The following is a 17,960-nucleotide window of genomic DNA, read 5'->3' as shown; positions in this document are numbered from 1 at the left end:
GTATTTTTCTACTGTGTTCCGCATCAGCAGAAAAATGCATGTTCAAGAACCATTTAACTGAAAGATATCCAGTATTTTTTAAAACATGGAACTCATGGAATATATATATATATATATATATATATATATATATATATATATATATATATATATATATATATATATATAATATATTAGGTTCTTTTCCAACTCCAGTGATAGAAAAATGTATTATTGAAGACATTAACATGGAGTTGCATGCATGGACAGGAATGCCGTGATTGGCAGGTCAAAGTTCTGGAAGTGACAGAAGTACTAATCTGCAGACAATGCATCTGTAACACAAACACGCTTGCACTTGATTGTAGAACATTTGATGACCATGTATTGCAGACCCCTTGCCCATCTGAGCCCAACATTTATCTTCCATGTGTCCACACCACCTCTCTCTCTCTCTCTCTCCTTAAGACCAATGATGGATGGAGCTGTAACTGGCAAGATAAGGGGGAGGTCTTAGAGGGAGTAATTGTGTGTGTGTGTCTGACTCAGACAGTCAAGAGGGTGGAGTGTAATCGTTAAATGGCCTGCATTCTCCACAGACATGGATATAGATGTGCACGTTTTGTGCTAGTGTGTGAATGTGTGTGTGTTCTTTATAGTGTCTCTCACCAGTGTGTTAAAGGGACAGTTTACCCCAAAATGAAAATTGTCATCATTTACTGATCATGTCGTTTTAAACCAATTTGACTTTCTTTCTTATGTGGAACATAAAAGGAGAACTTTTGGAGAATGTACTGGTTTGCTTTTCCATGCAGTGACAATGGGACTGGAATTTTCAAACTTCAAAAAGGACAGAAAAGCACCATGAAGGTATCATAAAAAGGTTCCATATGACTCATGCAGATTTCTCAGAGCTAATGATGTCTTTGTGATAGTGTGTGGTTTTCAGACCAGTTCATTCTATCAGCCACTAAAATGCTAGTCGCAGCCAAAAGTTGTCTAAAATCACCAGTTCCACTCTGATTGGCTGACACAGTTTCCTGGAGTTAAAGTACACTACCTTTTTTCCAGCCACTGAGAAACAAAGTTTTGTTTAAAGGTACCAGGCGGTTACAGAGCACATCCAAGGAAGAATTAGTCTATGGATTCACCATAGTATTGTGGTAACAAATCTTTGTGAAACATATTCAGTAGGTTTGTTTGAGAGACTTGACAGAAGTTTTTACTTTGTGTAAAAAAAACAAACTGCAAATTAATGTGGGTCATTGTAGTTTTTTTTTTTTTTTTTTTTTTTTTGTCTTGAACTATTAATTTAAAATGCAATTCACAAGAAACAATTACTTGAATACACATCTAATATGATTTCAATCAATTTCTGAGTTCAAAGTCATTTTTGATATAATCGGGCCCCTTAAGCATTTTTGGGCTGCTGCCTGCAATTTTTCACCCTCAAATTTAAAAGCTCACCATTCACATATACTGTGGTCTCATTTTACATTTTTATAAACAAAATACAATTTTGTTTAGGTCAAATGGAGTTACCCTAAGAGAAGTTTTTAATATTCATGACTTTCGTAAAAAAAAACAAAATTACCTTGATAAATATATTTGAAAACTTTTATGAAATTAATATTGTGTTCACTTAAATGTACTCAAGTATTTTAATACCTTTTACTTATGGTTACACCACTTGAATAGATTTTCTATTGAAAATGCTGTAAATGTTTTTCAAAAATGTATGAAACCAACATGGACATAAATATTACATTTCTAGTAACTTGATACATGTGTTTTAAACTAAACTTGTGAATAAGACTTCATACCAATAGTCGAAAATCTGGCTTCTTTAGACCTTCTGCATCTAGCAGAACACTCTTACTTAACCACAAAACCTGTCTATACAGTTCTCTATTTGTAAACACACTATTGTGCAGTATGAATAAGTTAAATAATGTTTTATTTTTATTTTCTTTATATAAATTCCCAGAAATCGCAGATCCCCATCTGGCATTCCACGACATTAATAATCAGAATCAGTCCAGAAGAGTATTTCAATCTGCCTTTTATTTTTTAAACAAGTTTATACAAAGAACACTTAACAATGTTTCTGTTAGAAAGAGATGCTTAAAAAGCATTTAAATCAGTCTGACCATGTCTGCATGTCCCTTATAAATTGCGATCAGTGTTGTAGATACAACTGGCATTATCATTGCTGTTGTGTCGGCATGGCTACTGTTGCCATCATCAGCATCTTTATCGTCATCGCTGTCCTTGTTATTATTAACAGCAAAATGTGCACTATAATGTGTTCAGTGATTTCATTGCTTATAGTAAAAATTGTATTTCACAAGAATAATAATCATAATCTATTGAATAAGGTTTCTCTCATGCTAACAGAAAAAAAAAAAAAACATTAAAGAACTCTTTCTACCTGACATTTATAATGATTGTTTTATTGAATCATGAGATTTGTAGCTTTTCTTACTGGTATTTTAAAGTCTTTAAAAGGATAGTTCAAAAAAAATAAAAAATAAAAAAAAATCTGTCATCATTTACTCACCCTCGTGTTGTTCCAAACCTGTATGACTTTTTATTTCCCTGTGGTACAGTACACAACAGAAGATATTAGACAAAATGCCTCAGTCACCATTCACTTTCATTGTATGGAAAAAGAATGATGAAAGTGGATGCCTTTTTAGTTCCACGGAAGAAAGCAAGTCATATGGGTTTGGAGCAACATAAACGAGGACATAATTTTCATTGGGGGAACTATCCTTTTAAAGTCAAGCCTAAGCTTCCCATACATAAAACTCTTTTAACCATCAACAAATGACTTTTAAAAATGTTGTACATTGTGGTTATTCCCAAACACTTGCAGGAGTTGAACAGGTCTTTTCTGCTTTTAAATCTCGACAGTCTTTCATGAGCTCTCTGCAGCACTCTGTCTTTCTCTTTCACCATACTGTCAATTTTACTTCTCTGAATTATTCAGTGTCTGCTCAAAGTGTAACCAGATTTAAGGAAAAAAAAAAAGAAGCATGGCAGATATGGAAATGGGGCATTAGACAAGCAAAAGAGATGGAATACATGGAAACGAGAGGAGAGGATCCTTCTCCCTCCCTCCACCCACAGCTCTTCATCATCATCATCATGTACTATATCATCAGTTTCTCTCTCTCTCTCTCTTTCTCTCTCTCTTTCTCCAGCCCATTGAGACCCATATTAACTTGGATATCACTGACAGCTAAGACTTGCACCACCCACCATGCCCACGGATAGAGAGAGAGATGGAGGAACAAACAGAAACAAGACAGTGACAGAGAGAGAAAAGGAAAGCAAGAGAGAGCGAGAGAGTCTACGATCAACTGTAAAGCCATGTCTATACCGCAAGTGAGTGGTGCGACAAAAACTAGATCACTCTTGTTTATCAACAAAGCTCTCTACACTGCAATGCAATGCTGCAGTAGTTGGGGTCTGAAGAGCAACAGTGGCTGCCCATTTTTTCAACCATCTTGGTTCATGAAGTATTTTTCCCATAGGGATTAAAAAAAAAAAAAAAAAAGTTTATAAAAGAGTTGTAAGTGATAAACCAAACCAACCAGCTCAGAGGTGAATTACAACATTGCAAATTTTGATTTGAAGCCAAAAGGTATTTGAAAATTGGAGGAGAAGACAAAGGTTCAGGATTGTGTACTTTACTGTTTTTCTCATTGGCATGAACTACAATCACATGAAGCATTGCGAATGACATAATCAAATTATATACAAATGTATTTTATATAAAAATATAAAACCATTGATTAAAACTGGTTGATTATAAGTATAGTATAGGTTTCCTAAAAGTTGATGTACACATATGTGAACAGTGGGACTAAGTTGTGAAATGTTAAATCATTCCAAGCTAAAGAAAGTAGGATTTTTTAAAATCAAATTATTATATTTCCAGGAGTGTTGGTTATTCCTGTTTTTGAGATGTTATTGACATTACATCAGAAATTAGCATAATTCATTCTGATTCAAAGTAAAGGCCAGCATCATCCAATCACTGCCAACCATGTTAAAATGAAATTATACATTATGTATTCTGAATCTAAGTACTGATTACCATTGTCCTATGTCTGTCAAACATGTTGAGTGGTCCAAGAATCATCTGCAACTGGAAACTGAACTGCTGGTCGGATTTTAGGAGTGAATTCACTTAGCTGCATAGGAAAGCTATAGGATGCTCCCTTGCTCCCTATTTAGTGAATGATTTAACCTCCAGTGTGCTGTCTGTCTGCACTTGTCTCAGAACAGTAAGAAAAACTCCATATAAAACCTCTGAAAGCAACATTTTTCAGCTTTTGGATGAACCCATTGATTATCAGTGTTATAATGCACAGAAAATAGAGGATTTCTAAGGAAAAAAAATGCGCTAAAGTACACTAGTGTACATTGTGTTTAGCAGCATGGCGTATCGCAATAAATCACTCAAATTCAACAAACTGCATATCGGATGAAACTAGAGACTAATCTTTTGACTCAAACAGGTTTCAATGTAAAAACTTAGATATTGTTTGTCACATGACTCCTTACATTGAAAGTTTAACCCTTTACTGACAGCTAAGAACGGAGATTAGTCCGTTTAAATTAATTTTAAAAATGCGTTGCGTATATAACAAAGCCAAAACACAACATTCACGCATGGGTACGAGGGGTCGTATGAGGATATAAATAGTTTGGAGGGTGCAGGGAAACGGGCTCGATTGCATCAGTTGCTGTGCATCATGGAAGTGGGCGGTTGCTTCAGAGCTCTTTTGATGTGCTTAGTTTGCCACAATTTTCTGATTTGTGGATCTTTCTCAGCAGGATTATGGGTCTGATTTTAAAATGTAATTTCTTTTTTTAAATGTAGTTCGAATAACGTGGACTGATGGCTTTAACAGAAGCACATATCATTGATAAACAACTTCGGACATTACAGTAGTTCTGTGTTTAACGGTTTATAAGTTATAGTCAAAATCAATTCCCCTGTGGAAACAATGAATGAGATATTTACTTCCAGAACCAGACTGAAAGTCTGTGTGAAGATGAAAGGCGACATATAAAGAGTTAAAAGAGAAAGCCATGTTCTCAGTGCTTCACGGAGTGAAGTAACATCATAATAAATTTACAGGGTTAAATATCTGGAGACAGTAATTTATCTGTACACACTGAAACCGAAGACGCTACGCGATATAATTGCAGCCAATCAGAACATATTTGATGTTCAATATACAGTTGAGTGGAGCGGGATTTTGGACCAATGAGAGTTGTGCTACCCAGCGTGAAACAGAAACCAAGCGATCATCAAAATATTTTGATGCTCGTTGTTTGTCAGGGTTGCGGCTAGTTAAAACAAAAGCTCAGATTTACACTGAAGAAATAGATTTTATCACTCATCGTGCCTGGCAATCAACAACTGCACTTTTTGTTGGTTGCCTGGTTTTTTCTGTACTGTTGCGCTGGGTAACCCTGTCCACAGTGAAATATAATTGGTCCAAAATCCCGCTCTACATAGATGTATAAGCAACAAATATGTTCTAATTTGCTGTGGTTGTATTGCAACGTATTGCAAAAAAGTATATTGATCACTGAAGAGATTACTTTGGATTTTATTGTCATTTGTTTCATTTAATATTTAGTCCTTTCAGATGGAAAACATTTATACATATAAATGATGTGATCCAAAGTGCATTTGAACAGCGGTGAAACACTTTCTTATGATGTGTTACATTCATACGAGCAGACAGAGAAGTACGTTTGAAGTAAGTTTGGAGCAGAAGAAATAGAAATAAACCTTGTGTAAATTGTCAGCTTTACGTTAGGCTAAAATGCTATTCTAGTCTATTTACATGCACGTTACCAGGCACGATCATATTTTTTTATCAAGAAAATTCACGTTGGATCATAATTTCTTTTTTTCTAGTAAGACCTTTGATATTAGGGCAAAAATCGTATTCTTGATAATAATTTTTGTATTGTTTTCCTGTAAAAATATCTAAAAATCCTTAAAACAAGATCAGTTTGATTTATCTTGTTTTAGAAACAACACTGCATAAGATATTTTGGTTTTTCAGAGAATGTATTTTTAACATGTGTATTTTGTCTTACTGTACTGGCAGAGTTTTTATAGTCAAAACAAGTGAAAAAATCTACCAGTGCTGAAGAAGTAATCCAAAGTATTTAGAACACGTTACTGACCTTGAGTAATCTAACGGAATACATTACAAATGACATTTTACAGCATGTATTCTGTAATCTGTAGTGGAATACATTTCAAAAGTAACCCTCCCAACCCTGCCCATACATTTTTACACAATATTTATATATTTAACTTTTTGCAATTTGTTTAACCCTGATGTATGAAAAGACAGGAGTATATAACCAGTAAACATGAAAATGAAACAGGAGATAGGAGATATTTCTCAATGCCAGCATTGTGTAAAAATAAATAAAAATAAATAATGGCTCTTTAAGTTAACAAGCGAGCCTAATTAGTCTTCCTGCCGTTCTCTTAATCAATGATGTAACCTTGTGAGGGGGTATCTTTTAATTAGGATCAACCTGCAATTCTGTAGCTGGCTTTGGATTTCCTTTAATGCTGGTAAGTTCAATCAGAGAGCAAGATCACTGATTCCAAATGTCTTTATCACTGCTGTGATAAGCTCTCACACAATCTCTCTCCTTAAAAAGTTTTTTTGCATATACTTTCAGGGTTCAAACAAGAAATGTCCCTGTTTACTCATGGAGGGAGCAGCTTTTTTTGCTGTGTTGGACAAAATGTCTCTTGTGTTATTTTTCGTGGAGTGGTCATGTGAGGTGATAATGCACTACCCGAGTTAAAGGCTGCCTTGAAAATTCAATTGAAAATTGTTGGAACTACACCAGTACTTAAGGGGAAACACCTGTTAAGAGCACATTTTGTACTTTTTTAAAAGCCCTTAGTAGAATTCAAGACAAAATGTATAGTTTAGAACAGTGCATAAGAATAGAGTGTTCAAACGTACCACCAAACAAATGGAAACAATGTGATTCTCCAATTTACATATTACATGTCTCTGTACTGGTAACTAAGATGTCATTCAAGCATTGGTTATAATACATCTTTTAAAAATGATTAAATAAAGCATATGGTCTATACACATAGCGCAAGATTCAAATATGGCAAGTCATCTTTTAAACTAAGGAACAGTTTACCCAAAAATTAAAAGTTTGTCATTTACTCCTTTACTACAGCATATTGTTTCAAACCTGGATGACATTCTTTCTTCCGTGAAACACAAGAGATGTTAGATAGAATGTTTAGTCTTAGTCATTATTTACTTTCATTGTATTGAAAAAAAAAAGATGTGATTAAAATAGTGGCAGATACTATTTGCACCATTATTTAAATGCTAACATACAGAATAGGGGCATCCTACACCAACCTTTACCCCTAAACCTACCCCTGATACATGGATTTCAACTGGCTTTTTCAATAAAATAATATACAAAATTTTAACCAAGCACAAGGTGCTTATATTCAGCAAATACTCATTTTAAAATATCAGTAACAATTTAATCATTAATCAGCAAAGATTTCACATAAAAAAAAAAATGAGTGCATGCAATACAAAAACTGACATATTTTGGGAAATATTAAAAAATATTATAAATATGTCTGGAAACATCTACTAGGTAGCAGCAAACATCTAGTACATTGCAGACAATAGGATTTTCAGCAAAATTTTTATCATGTTAATGATGCACAGGCTTCAGAAAATAGCATATCAAATTTGATACAGGCGGCGTTATAGGGTTAACACTATATTACTGTAGTAACACCATGGTTAATTGCATCAAAACTGTGTTTTCCACCAAAAAATATGGTTACTACAATACTACTATAGTAAAACCATGGTTAATTTTTGTACGGGTTAGCCGAGACTTTTGCAAAATGGGTAATACAATCTAAATATTACCGATGATGAGCTGCGGGAGAAAGACATCCCCCTTCTAGCCCAGACGAGGAAGGAAACGTGTGCAATCGACAGAGGAAATCAACCTTTATATTGATTTTTATTTGTTATTATAAGTGGTAGTAAAGGATATTTGAAGAGCGGAGACAGGAAACAGGATGGGGAAAAAAGGGACAAATGGCGGAATCAAACCCGGGTCAGAAAAACACATTCACACTGCCGTTATAGCCCACACCACTGCAGCAACACCGATGCTGCAGTTTGTTGTACATTTCTGTGTTTCCACCAGACTAATGAGTGCAAAGAGAATGCAATAATGGTGCAATAAAAAGGAATGGTGACTGAGCATAACATTCTGCCTAATGTCCACATAAGAAAAAAAGTCATACAGGTTTGAAAAAATATAGTACAAGAGTGAATGACAGAATTTTCACTTTTGGGTGAACTATGCCTTTAAGTTAGTAAGGAAGGTATTAGAAGTGTGTTTAAATTCGGAAGCACTTCATCTTTGTCAAATGGTTGTCAACTGGGGCAGGCTTGACGCTGTTTCCAATTATGCTTACGGTACAAAAAAAAAACACAATATTGCAAATAGTACATAAACAGTAGAAAGTACATCATGTATTGCTAAAGATAAAAAGCTACCCAGTGGCATTCACATCACAGGTAGAACACTTTAATTTGAAGAAGAAATCGGAAACAACAGTCATTAAGCTTATTGGGTGGTTTTAAATAACCACTGGATAACATCTTCACACTTGTCCGAAGCTGTATTTGGAAGCAAACAACTGATATTTACACCTTGTATTTCTTGTGTAGCAGATGTGCATGTACTCAGCCTTATTTGATTTCCATTATAGGTCATCCACAACCTCCACAGATTTAAATGGTTAATTGACCAATCCAATGTTACATTAAGCTAAAGTCAGAAATAAGATTCATACAAGGTTTATTCCTGGATCTTATGCCTCATTTGATTCAGCCAGAGACCATGTCATGACCATCCATAAGAGTGCTTTGACACTGTAGTTTTTCTCAGAGGAAAAAAAGCTCCAGTCTTCTTGACCTTATAGCATACAATGTGACTCCAGTTCAGGCCAAGGATCACCTTGGCATCACTTGGCATCTCTGTGCCAGGAGAGCTGATGACTGTGTCTGTCATTCAGGGTTTGGCCACAGAAACCCAATGCCACCCTGGAAGCATCTGCCACAGAGACAGAACGAAGCATCATTGTCTTGTTTGACCCAAGCAGCAGTTCTATTAAACTCTATCCTTGAACATTTCACACTCTATAGAAGTCATTAGAAGGCTCATGCATTAGATGTGATCAGCCCGTAAAATCTCTTCTGTTGTTCACTTGACTGTTCAAACAAAAGGTACTCGCTACCGTTTGGACTCACAACTGTTTGCTGGATAAACAGATGGTTTATTATGATTCAAAGTCGAGAGAGCTTACCATCAGACAATATACTCAGGCCTCCTTTAAGTTTGTAAATGGTGCCGTTTTCATGAAAGTCTAATTTTGCCACATTTTGTGGTCTCACCTCCATGTTTTTGAGCAAAAAAACATTTGGATCCGAAAACCATCTAGGTCTTCTTTTGGATCCATTGTGGAATGAAGAAGGACAAGAATGGAAAGCAAGAGAGCAAGATTCTGAGTCTAGAGGCAACATGGGAGATTAAATTGGCTATATTAGACATGTGCTGTCATCAGTTATAGCGCCCCTTGTTGTTTTGTGGCATTGTGGCGACCAGATGCCTGGTTGGGAAAAGCTTGGAGCGGCAAAGAGGGAGTGAGTTTGGCAGCTCTGTCCATCAGTCATTTGGCCCCAGGCTGGAGAGTACCAATAGGCCTAATATTCCCTGGGGCAACCCCCAAGACCCCAGGGTTCATAATTCTCAGGTCTAGTGCTCTGAGGCTTCATGGCTTACACTCTAAAACTGATGCCCAGGTTTATCACTTTCCCATGTGCATTATTAGTATGCTACAATAGGATTTACTTAGGTATTGCTACTGCATGCTAGACTTGGCCATACCAGCACTGGTTTAATAGGACCAAAACTTGCTGTCACCAAAAAGATAACTATTTACAGTACATTCAGAGAACAGAGGGAGCAAGTCATTTCACAGGTTACACATGGGACAAATTAGCAAAGCTGTTTTGGCAGTGCTACTTATGACATTGGTAGACCATTTCACCTAGATGTGTTCTCCTGTGTCACTATGGCACTTTATCTCTGCAGGCGACTTTTGTTTCTGGCAATATTCCTCTTGAGGTCTATCAGTAGAGGATATATGCTCATTGACCTTGTCTGTACCTGTGGTGTGTCTCGAACAAGGGTTTGAAATAGAAACAGCCAAAATAACTATGACTGGAGCGATGTTGTCGGTCTTCTCCCTGGATGAGCACTGGAATGCATTCTTCGACCTCAAGGTGTTGAAGTAAAGAGGCCAAGTGACTTTGAACATTTTCAGGTATGTCTAGACCTTGATCCATCTACTAAAATATCAAACCCTTGGTCCTCCCAAAACTTAAAACTCTGTTTCTCTCTCCTTCTGTCTCTCAGGACATCTTGGTTTTTCCACTGTCCTCTTCCTTATGCTTTATCCCTGTTATCTGTCCTATGTGTTCTGGAATTGTCTGAATAATATCTCACTGTGTGACAGTTGCTGATGGAAGCTGACAGCACAATAGCCTTGTCTAGGAGGGTGTGAAAGATCCAGACGTGCAGGACTCCTACCTCCTGACTTTTGCTATCAGACACATGGGTCTGGGGAACAGGAGACATCAGACAGCCAAGGTTCCAAGAAAAACAGGCCAAATTGTTCTAGGAAAATAGGTTGACTAGGGAATCAAGGCCCATCCAGAATCCGAGTCAAGACTATGCTACATTTTCCTCCTCTGCTCTTGTTATTATAGTATGGTGAATAAATATATATCTAGTCAAAAACAATTACGAGGAAATATAATAATAAATATAACTGAAGCATATGTGCTGACGATTTCACATCCAGTCTAATCACAGTCATGCTAATCTGTGTTCTCTTTCTTCATGATCTCTTTTTGTCCATCTTTCCAGGCCACTCCCGACCCCCCCATCCCCCTCACACCGTGACTTCAGTCTTGCTGTTCGTGGGCAGTCCTTTGTGTTTGGGGTGGATGTGTGGAGACTGTCCGTACCCTAGGGGCTGGGAGAACAATTCCGGAAGTGTCTCAATGCTAAACTGCCGCTTGGAGGAGAAGGCCTGGTGCCGACTGTTAGGTTGGGACACTGGTAGTTGTTGCTGGGCCATAAGAGGGACCTGGTGTTGGATGTGGCTCTTACTGGGATCCCAGGCTTTAAATGCCGAGCTGGTTGTGAGGGGGTGAGTGTTGGTCTTGGAGATCTTGTGCTTGGGGACTTGGGCCGATGTGATGGTGATGGCCAAAGGAGTATGGATGTCTGGAGGGGGTAGGAAATGTTTGTCTTTGTGGTGAAAAGCAATGGGTTGGAATGTTGCAGGTGAGGATTGACGGTGTGTGTAGTCCATCATGGGGTAGCTCTTGGGGTAGTAGTTTCTAGCTGTTGTTTCTGCAATGGGAAAAGGTGAAAATTAATGAGACAAAAAAAAATTCCCTTTAGTTGTCATTTCTTTAAAACCCATTATTGTGCCATTTCAGATTGACATACTCCATATAACATACAAACCACACTGCATGTACGTGTCACTGACCTTGGCTGCTATATTTAGAATTCAGAGAAACTAATGAGTAAATCACCTGGAGCACAGGGTCATTGAGTGCAACATGAGAATGCCCTTGGCACTTTTATATCACGCCATATACATACGTTCACTTGAGGGAGCTCTCAACATAGACATGAGGAAAGAAATATGTACTGTATATCTCCTGATAGTGAACCCAAAAAATGTCCAGTGAAAATTTATAGATGCATAGATACATACATGTAACGGATGGTAAAACAGGTAACCAATAGTGTTGATTATAGAATAAGAAGCATTAATTGTCAAGTATATTCTATTTGCTTATGAGCAGCATAGATTAGGCTGTTTTTTTGTTGTTTTTTTTATTTCTAGAAGGTTGAATTTGGTTAGCATGTTAGCAACAGTTGACAGAGAAGAGTTAGCCTTTTAGCCTGTCTCATTGAATTAGCCAAACTGCGCTGAGCGCTGCTAGCTGAATAGAGGCCCACTCGCTTCACTGCCTGTCTCCTTTTTCCTTTTTTCATCCTGGCATCCTATATGGTCCCGTCTCGCTATCGATTGAGTCATATCCAATGCGTGAGGCAAACAGCTGCTGACAAGGCACACAAGTGTGTAGCGCAATTTCTGCATGTGTATGTTTGTGTGTATTCTCTCAAATGTGCAGTGGCCCCAAAAAAGTGCTTGGCCACTTTTGGCCACTTACTGTAAGTCACACCTAAATATGTTGAAATGCCATTGCATTAGATACTAGTCAAGCCAAGTGGTTACAATGGTTACAATGGTAAATGATTTGTAATTAGTGGAAATCTGAACTGTGCATTGTACGATCCTTTGTGACTGCACTAGTATGGACGAGCACATTGTTTGTAGTTGTGCATGAGCGAATGTCGGTTAGTATTACAATCTGTTATCAAAATAAACCCTGAAGGGGGAAATTACAACATATGCTCACGGCAAAACCCATGTCTCTACACTACACAACTTAAGTGTTTTGATATATGACAAAATTTACCTAACTGTGGACAGTAAATCAAGCAGTAATGTGCTTATACGGTTAGACATGCAGATTAGCTTATATTCATAGCTTGTATTTATCTTTTTTATCTTTAAGTGAGAGCATCAGTTAGTAGCACATTCATGTGCTTCTATTTATTTCTGGGAGTGTTTTGATTTAAAATTTAAAGAGAGGAACTAAAGAATCAAAAGAGCAGACTTAAAATGTATTTTAAGCTTGCTCAGATGGTGGAAAAACATTATTTTATTACGGAATTTATTAATCGTATATTAATCGTACTAAATTAACGTGTTACATAGACAGTCTATGTATGTATAAAAATATACAGAGTGTCCCTAAAAAGTATTTGGATTAATAATTTAGCCACTATTAAAAATGAATGAATGCTATTGCATTAAATCACAAAATGGTAAAGAATGATATATATATATATATATATATATATATATATATATATATATATATATATATATAAATAAATATAAATTATTATTATAATTAAAATTATTATATAAATAATAAATAGTAAGTAATGTTTTTGTTTTATTATTATTATTATAAAATTCCAAAAGTGTTTAGGCCTACAGTATATGGTATCTCTTCATTTAGATAGCTAGGTAAGTGTGTGTGGGTGTACTTGGCTACAATTTAGGAATAATTTTTTCCTCAGAAGTTAGATCAATATGACAAAGCCTCCCTTTGCAAGGGATGTCCTCATTTGGAAAAACAATTAATAATAAATAAAAAAATGTCTTATCCTATATAAGGTTTTCTTTTATTGGTAGGGTTAGGGTTTGGGTTAGTCTGTATTTTCTTTTTTTTTTTTTTTTTTTTTTTTGGCTGTAGAATTTGTTTTATATAATAACAATAAAAGTGTACAATATGTCCTCATTTATATAGCCAAGTAAACATGCGTGCATGTGTGTGTGTTTGCTCCTCAGTGAGAATCAGGCATTGCAACAGGAGAGAATGTGACATAACAGCCTGATGATGTCACACACAGGAAGTGCTCAGAGAGTAAACATATGCATCAAACTAATGAACAGAAGGCAAATGTTCCAACAAATGTCCTCTCTGTCCATTTCTTCTATTTTTTCATGCTGTCTGGCCTCTTCTCATCTTTAACAAATGTTTACTACCCATCCTTCTTTGCCTCTCTCACTCTGTTTCCTTGCTCTGTTTTACTTTGTTTGTCTGTCTTTCTCTATATCTGAATCTTTCAGATCGTTACTCTTTAATTAAGATAGTGCTGGGAAGCTGTCTTAGGCACCTGCCACATTTTGGCTCCGGCCCTATTCATAACACCCCCTCCCACTGCGCATGTTCTTCTCCATTCCTCCTCTCATTCTCTCATCTTTCCCTCCACTTGCCCTGTTAAACTCTCTCCCTCCTCTCTCTGACTTTGCCAGCACAGTCAGGGTTGATCCACCTCGAGCACTCCAAATGCAGTAATCCAACAGAAGACACTGTGCCAAGAGTGTGTGCCTGCGTGTATAATGTCAATTATTTAACAGTAGTAGGCTACTGAATGTAATTTTTCCTCTGTCATAATTTTTCGTACGCCATTATTTGCCATGAGCTGAAAAGGCCAGATCTCGACGTTGGCTTTTCAGGGAACTCGCAGAGGTTCTTTTTCAGCATATTTATGTTGAGGCCTGAACGATACAGAACTAATAATTTTCGGAGGGCTAAATTAGCTCTCCTGATATGTTGAGTGGATCACCAAGGGAATATGTTAATTCTGCTACATGCATTATTAAAAAGTTTTGCAGTAGAACTTAGGCTCGATGTGTGTTATAATAATTTTACCATGGGTAAGGGGTGTTCTTAGGCACAGCGTGAAAGGAATATGGTAAAAAGTGCCATCAACAACATGATAAAAGGCACCAATTTTCAAGAAAAAGTTACATTATTAGGAATAATTGAAAAAATAAAAATCCACCAAGTAATATACTGTAGTTCATTAGTCTAACTGTAGGCTATTTACAGTTTCCAAGTAATGCAGTGACAAATACATTTTGCACTATGGGATGTTTCATGAGCTTCAGACATGGCTCATTCAATCAGAACTTAAGTCAGAATTATTCATTTCATAAAAATAAACTCGGTTTCGTTGTTGTATTTAGAGTAGTGCTGTCAGTTGATTAAACTTTTTAATCGCAATTAATTGCTTAATTTTTCAGTTAATAGCAGATTTTGAAAGTGTTTGAAATGTTACTCTATATATATTTATTTTCCTGTCAAAATGCATTTATTTCCTTCTTAGAAAAGAAAAGAATATGTAACAATATAATGCTTTATTAACATTTCCCAAACAAAGCCTTCCACAGTATAAAGATAGAAATGTACCAAAATTACACCAATTCAAGTAATATTGAACGTTTCCCAAAGTCTAAAGAGTTTGACAAATTAAAAGAACTAGTCTCCCCATATGTTGCGTATTAATTGCGATGATCATTAAATGACTTACTCTCATTCTCCACAATATTAATCAGCCTGCACTGTGGCTATATGCTTGCTTCAGGAATCGTGAAGCCGCATTCATGATTCGCGTCAGGGCTTCGTGTCAGTTAACGCCAGCGTGAAGCGCCACTTTGAACTCACATGAAAGTGCTTGAAAACACATTAATGTTTGAAAATGCATTAACTTTGACAGCTCTAATTTTGAGTAAATTTATCTGTTTGAGATACCTGTAAATGGTCATTATTGTGTTATTGTCCTGATTAAAAAAAAAAAAAAAAAAAAAAAAAAGATATAATCTGATACTGCCCACAATGCAAAAACTTTGCAAATTCAAACTATTCCAAGCCCCCCCCAACCAAAAAGGGTACCTTATAGCTTAACTAGTTTATATACTTTTAATTAATTATGAGCACAGAGTTTTAGAGTTTCAAAGTAACTTCCACAACAACAGAAAATTGGGTTGTACAGTATGTGTCAAGGCTGTTTGTGAGATCAGTGGTTTGTAGTCCATTTTTTTCCCTTGGTACAACCAGGTTATTAAAATTGTGTGTGTGTGTGTGTGTGTGTGTGGTTGTGTATATATGAGGTATATTAGTGTAAATTCAAGGCTGCTACCCAGCCTTATGATTATTATTATTGTGTCCTTGATTGTGTTTCTGTTTTCAGGCTATTGTTAAAGCAGCATGTGGCATGTTTATCATTGACTGGATGTATAGAACACACACCCTTACACATTCCAACAGATTTCCTATCAGACCTATTACTCATTGATAATAATTAATTGCATCTATCTATCTATCTATCTATCTGTCTGTCTGTCTGTCTGTCTCTCAGTCTCTCTGTCATATTTACATTAAATGTATTCATTTAACAGACACTTTTATCCAAAGCGACTTACAAAAGAGGAATATTACAACATAAGCGATTCATCTTAAGGAGGCAGCAGTACATAAAGTGCTGCATAACAAAGTTTCAATTGCATCAGAAAAATACTATCCAAGACAGATTAGAGTGCAACAAGAATAATATATATATACTGTGTATATATATATATATATATATATATGTGTGTGTGTGTGTGTGTGTGTATATATATATGTCTGTCTGTCTGTCTGTCTTTTTCATCTATCTATCTATAAGGCATGTAGCGATACATAAATTTCATGATACAATACAATGCAGAAGCCTCATGATACAATGATACAAATCTTTTTTTAAAAAAAAAACAGCACCCACAAATCTTTCCGCTTAAACTTATTTTATGCAGTGTTATTATAGTTTTGGATTTTTATTTTGTTTTTATTTCTATTTTATATCAATCTGTCATTCCAAATTTGTTTTAGTTTTCGGTAGTTTTCACAGTTTGTCTGTTAGTTTTAATTTAGTTTTCATTTTCTCAGTTTCAGTTTAGTTAGTTTTTATTTTAATTTAAGTATTTTTCATGGCTGCCAAAGCAGAAGAATTTACTGGTATCATTTAAAAAATGTCTAACATCATTTCATTTCTCTTGTTGTTACCTCTATCTATTTGTATTATCGTGTTTAATTTGGATTGTAAATGTTACACATTTTATAACATAGGGTAAAGTGACAAAAGACATTTAAACTTGATCCCCATTGCATCCATATGAATTTCCTTAGATGATTATACATAATTTCTTAACTAATCTTTGCGAAGTAAACAAATAAAGGGATAGTTCACCCAAAAATGAAAATTCTCTTATATTCTCTATAATTTACTCACCCTCATGCCATCCCAGATGTGTATGACTTTCTTTCTTCTGCAGAACACGAAGTAAGATTTTTAGAATAATATCTCAGCTCTGTAGTTCCATACAATGCAAGTCATCATGGTACAAAACCTTGAAGCTTCAAAAAGCACGTAAAGGTTGCATCCTTTTCTACTCTAAATCTTGACATCAGCAGTCTCATTGCCGATCTTTCCTGTAGACTGCAATTGCGAGATTTATAGTGAAATAGGAGTAACATTTTTATCTGTTCTCACCCAAAACCGATTAGATTTCTTCAGAAGACATGAATTAAACTACTTAAGGATTACTTTATGTTGCCTTTATGTGCTTTTTAGAGCTTCAAAGCTTTGGACCCTGTTGACTCGTGTTGTATGGACCTTCAGAGCTGAGATATTTCTATAATATCTTTGTTTGTGTTCAGCAGAAGAAAGAAAGTCAGACACATCTGGTATGGCATGAAGGTAAGTAAATTGTAATTTATGGGCAAAATCTCTCTCTCTCTCTCTCTCTCTCTCTCTCTCTCTCTCTCTTTTATTTTTATTTATTTTATTTTTTTTATGTTTTAAATGGATGATTTTTACATTGGGATATGTGGCAGAGCTCATTTCATGACCACCGGTGGGAAAAGCAATGGTAAAGAAAAATATAGCTGCAAGCAGCGATTAACGGGGTTCAAGACTTTAAGGTCCTTTAAGTACATATGTAACAGATATTAAGAATGAATTTGATTAATTAATTTATTGCAAATAAAACAATGATAAAGTGCCTTAATTTTCAGAAACATCAGGTTAGGTAGCACAGAGATATGTCATTTTTACATTTCTGACTGTTATAGCGCCACCAAGAGGCAGAGGTACCCATTTTTATTTTATGTGTCCTCAGATTGACCTCTTACATAAGTGTTTTAAATTTGGTGATATCTCATTCAGTTCAAGAGTTTTAACCATTTAAGAAAAAGTGGCCACACCCACTTTGTATGTTTTGGCATACTGTTGCAATAGTGCATCAAAAGTTCAAACTTTTTTTCATAATTATCACGATTGTGACTCCAGAGAACCTTTCTACA

The 17,960-nt window shown here is 35.8% G+C and overlaps 1 protein-coding gene across 2 annotated transcripts in view; it reads right to left on the bottom strand.

Moving 5' to 3' along the window:
* Nucleotides 1–1,385: 1,385 nt before the first annotated feature.
* Nucleotides 1,386–17,960, bottom strand: part of LOC127451407 (protein shisa-9-like) — a 129,034-nt gene continuing 112,459 nt past the window's right edge. For both annotated transcript variants that reach the window (XM_051716107.1, XM_051716108.1), the window contains one exon: nucleotides 1,386–11,532. In XM_051716107.1, coding sequence (XP_051572067.1) covers nucleotides 11,066–11,532 — 467 coding nt within the window. In that variant the 3' untranslated portion in view covers nucleotides 1,386–11,065. The remainder of the gene's footprint in view (nucleotides 11,533–17,960) is intronic.

This window comes from Myxocyprinus asiaticus, chromosome 14, assembly GCF_019703515.2.
Source record: "Myxocyprinus asiaticus isolate MX2 ecotype Aquarium Trade chromosome 14, UBuf_Myxa_2, whole genome shotgun sequence".
NCBI classification, from domain to species: Eukaryota; Metazoa; Chordata; class Actinopteri; order Cypriniformes; family Catostomidae; genus Myxocyprinus; species Myxocyprinus asiaticus.
Note: the sequence above shows the minus strand (reverse complement) of the source record. Positions and strands in the feature narration are given on the sequence as shown.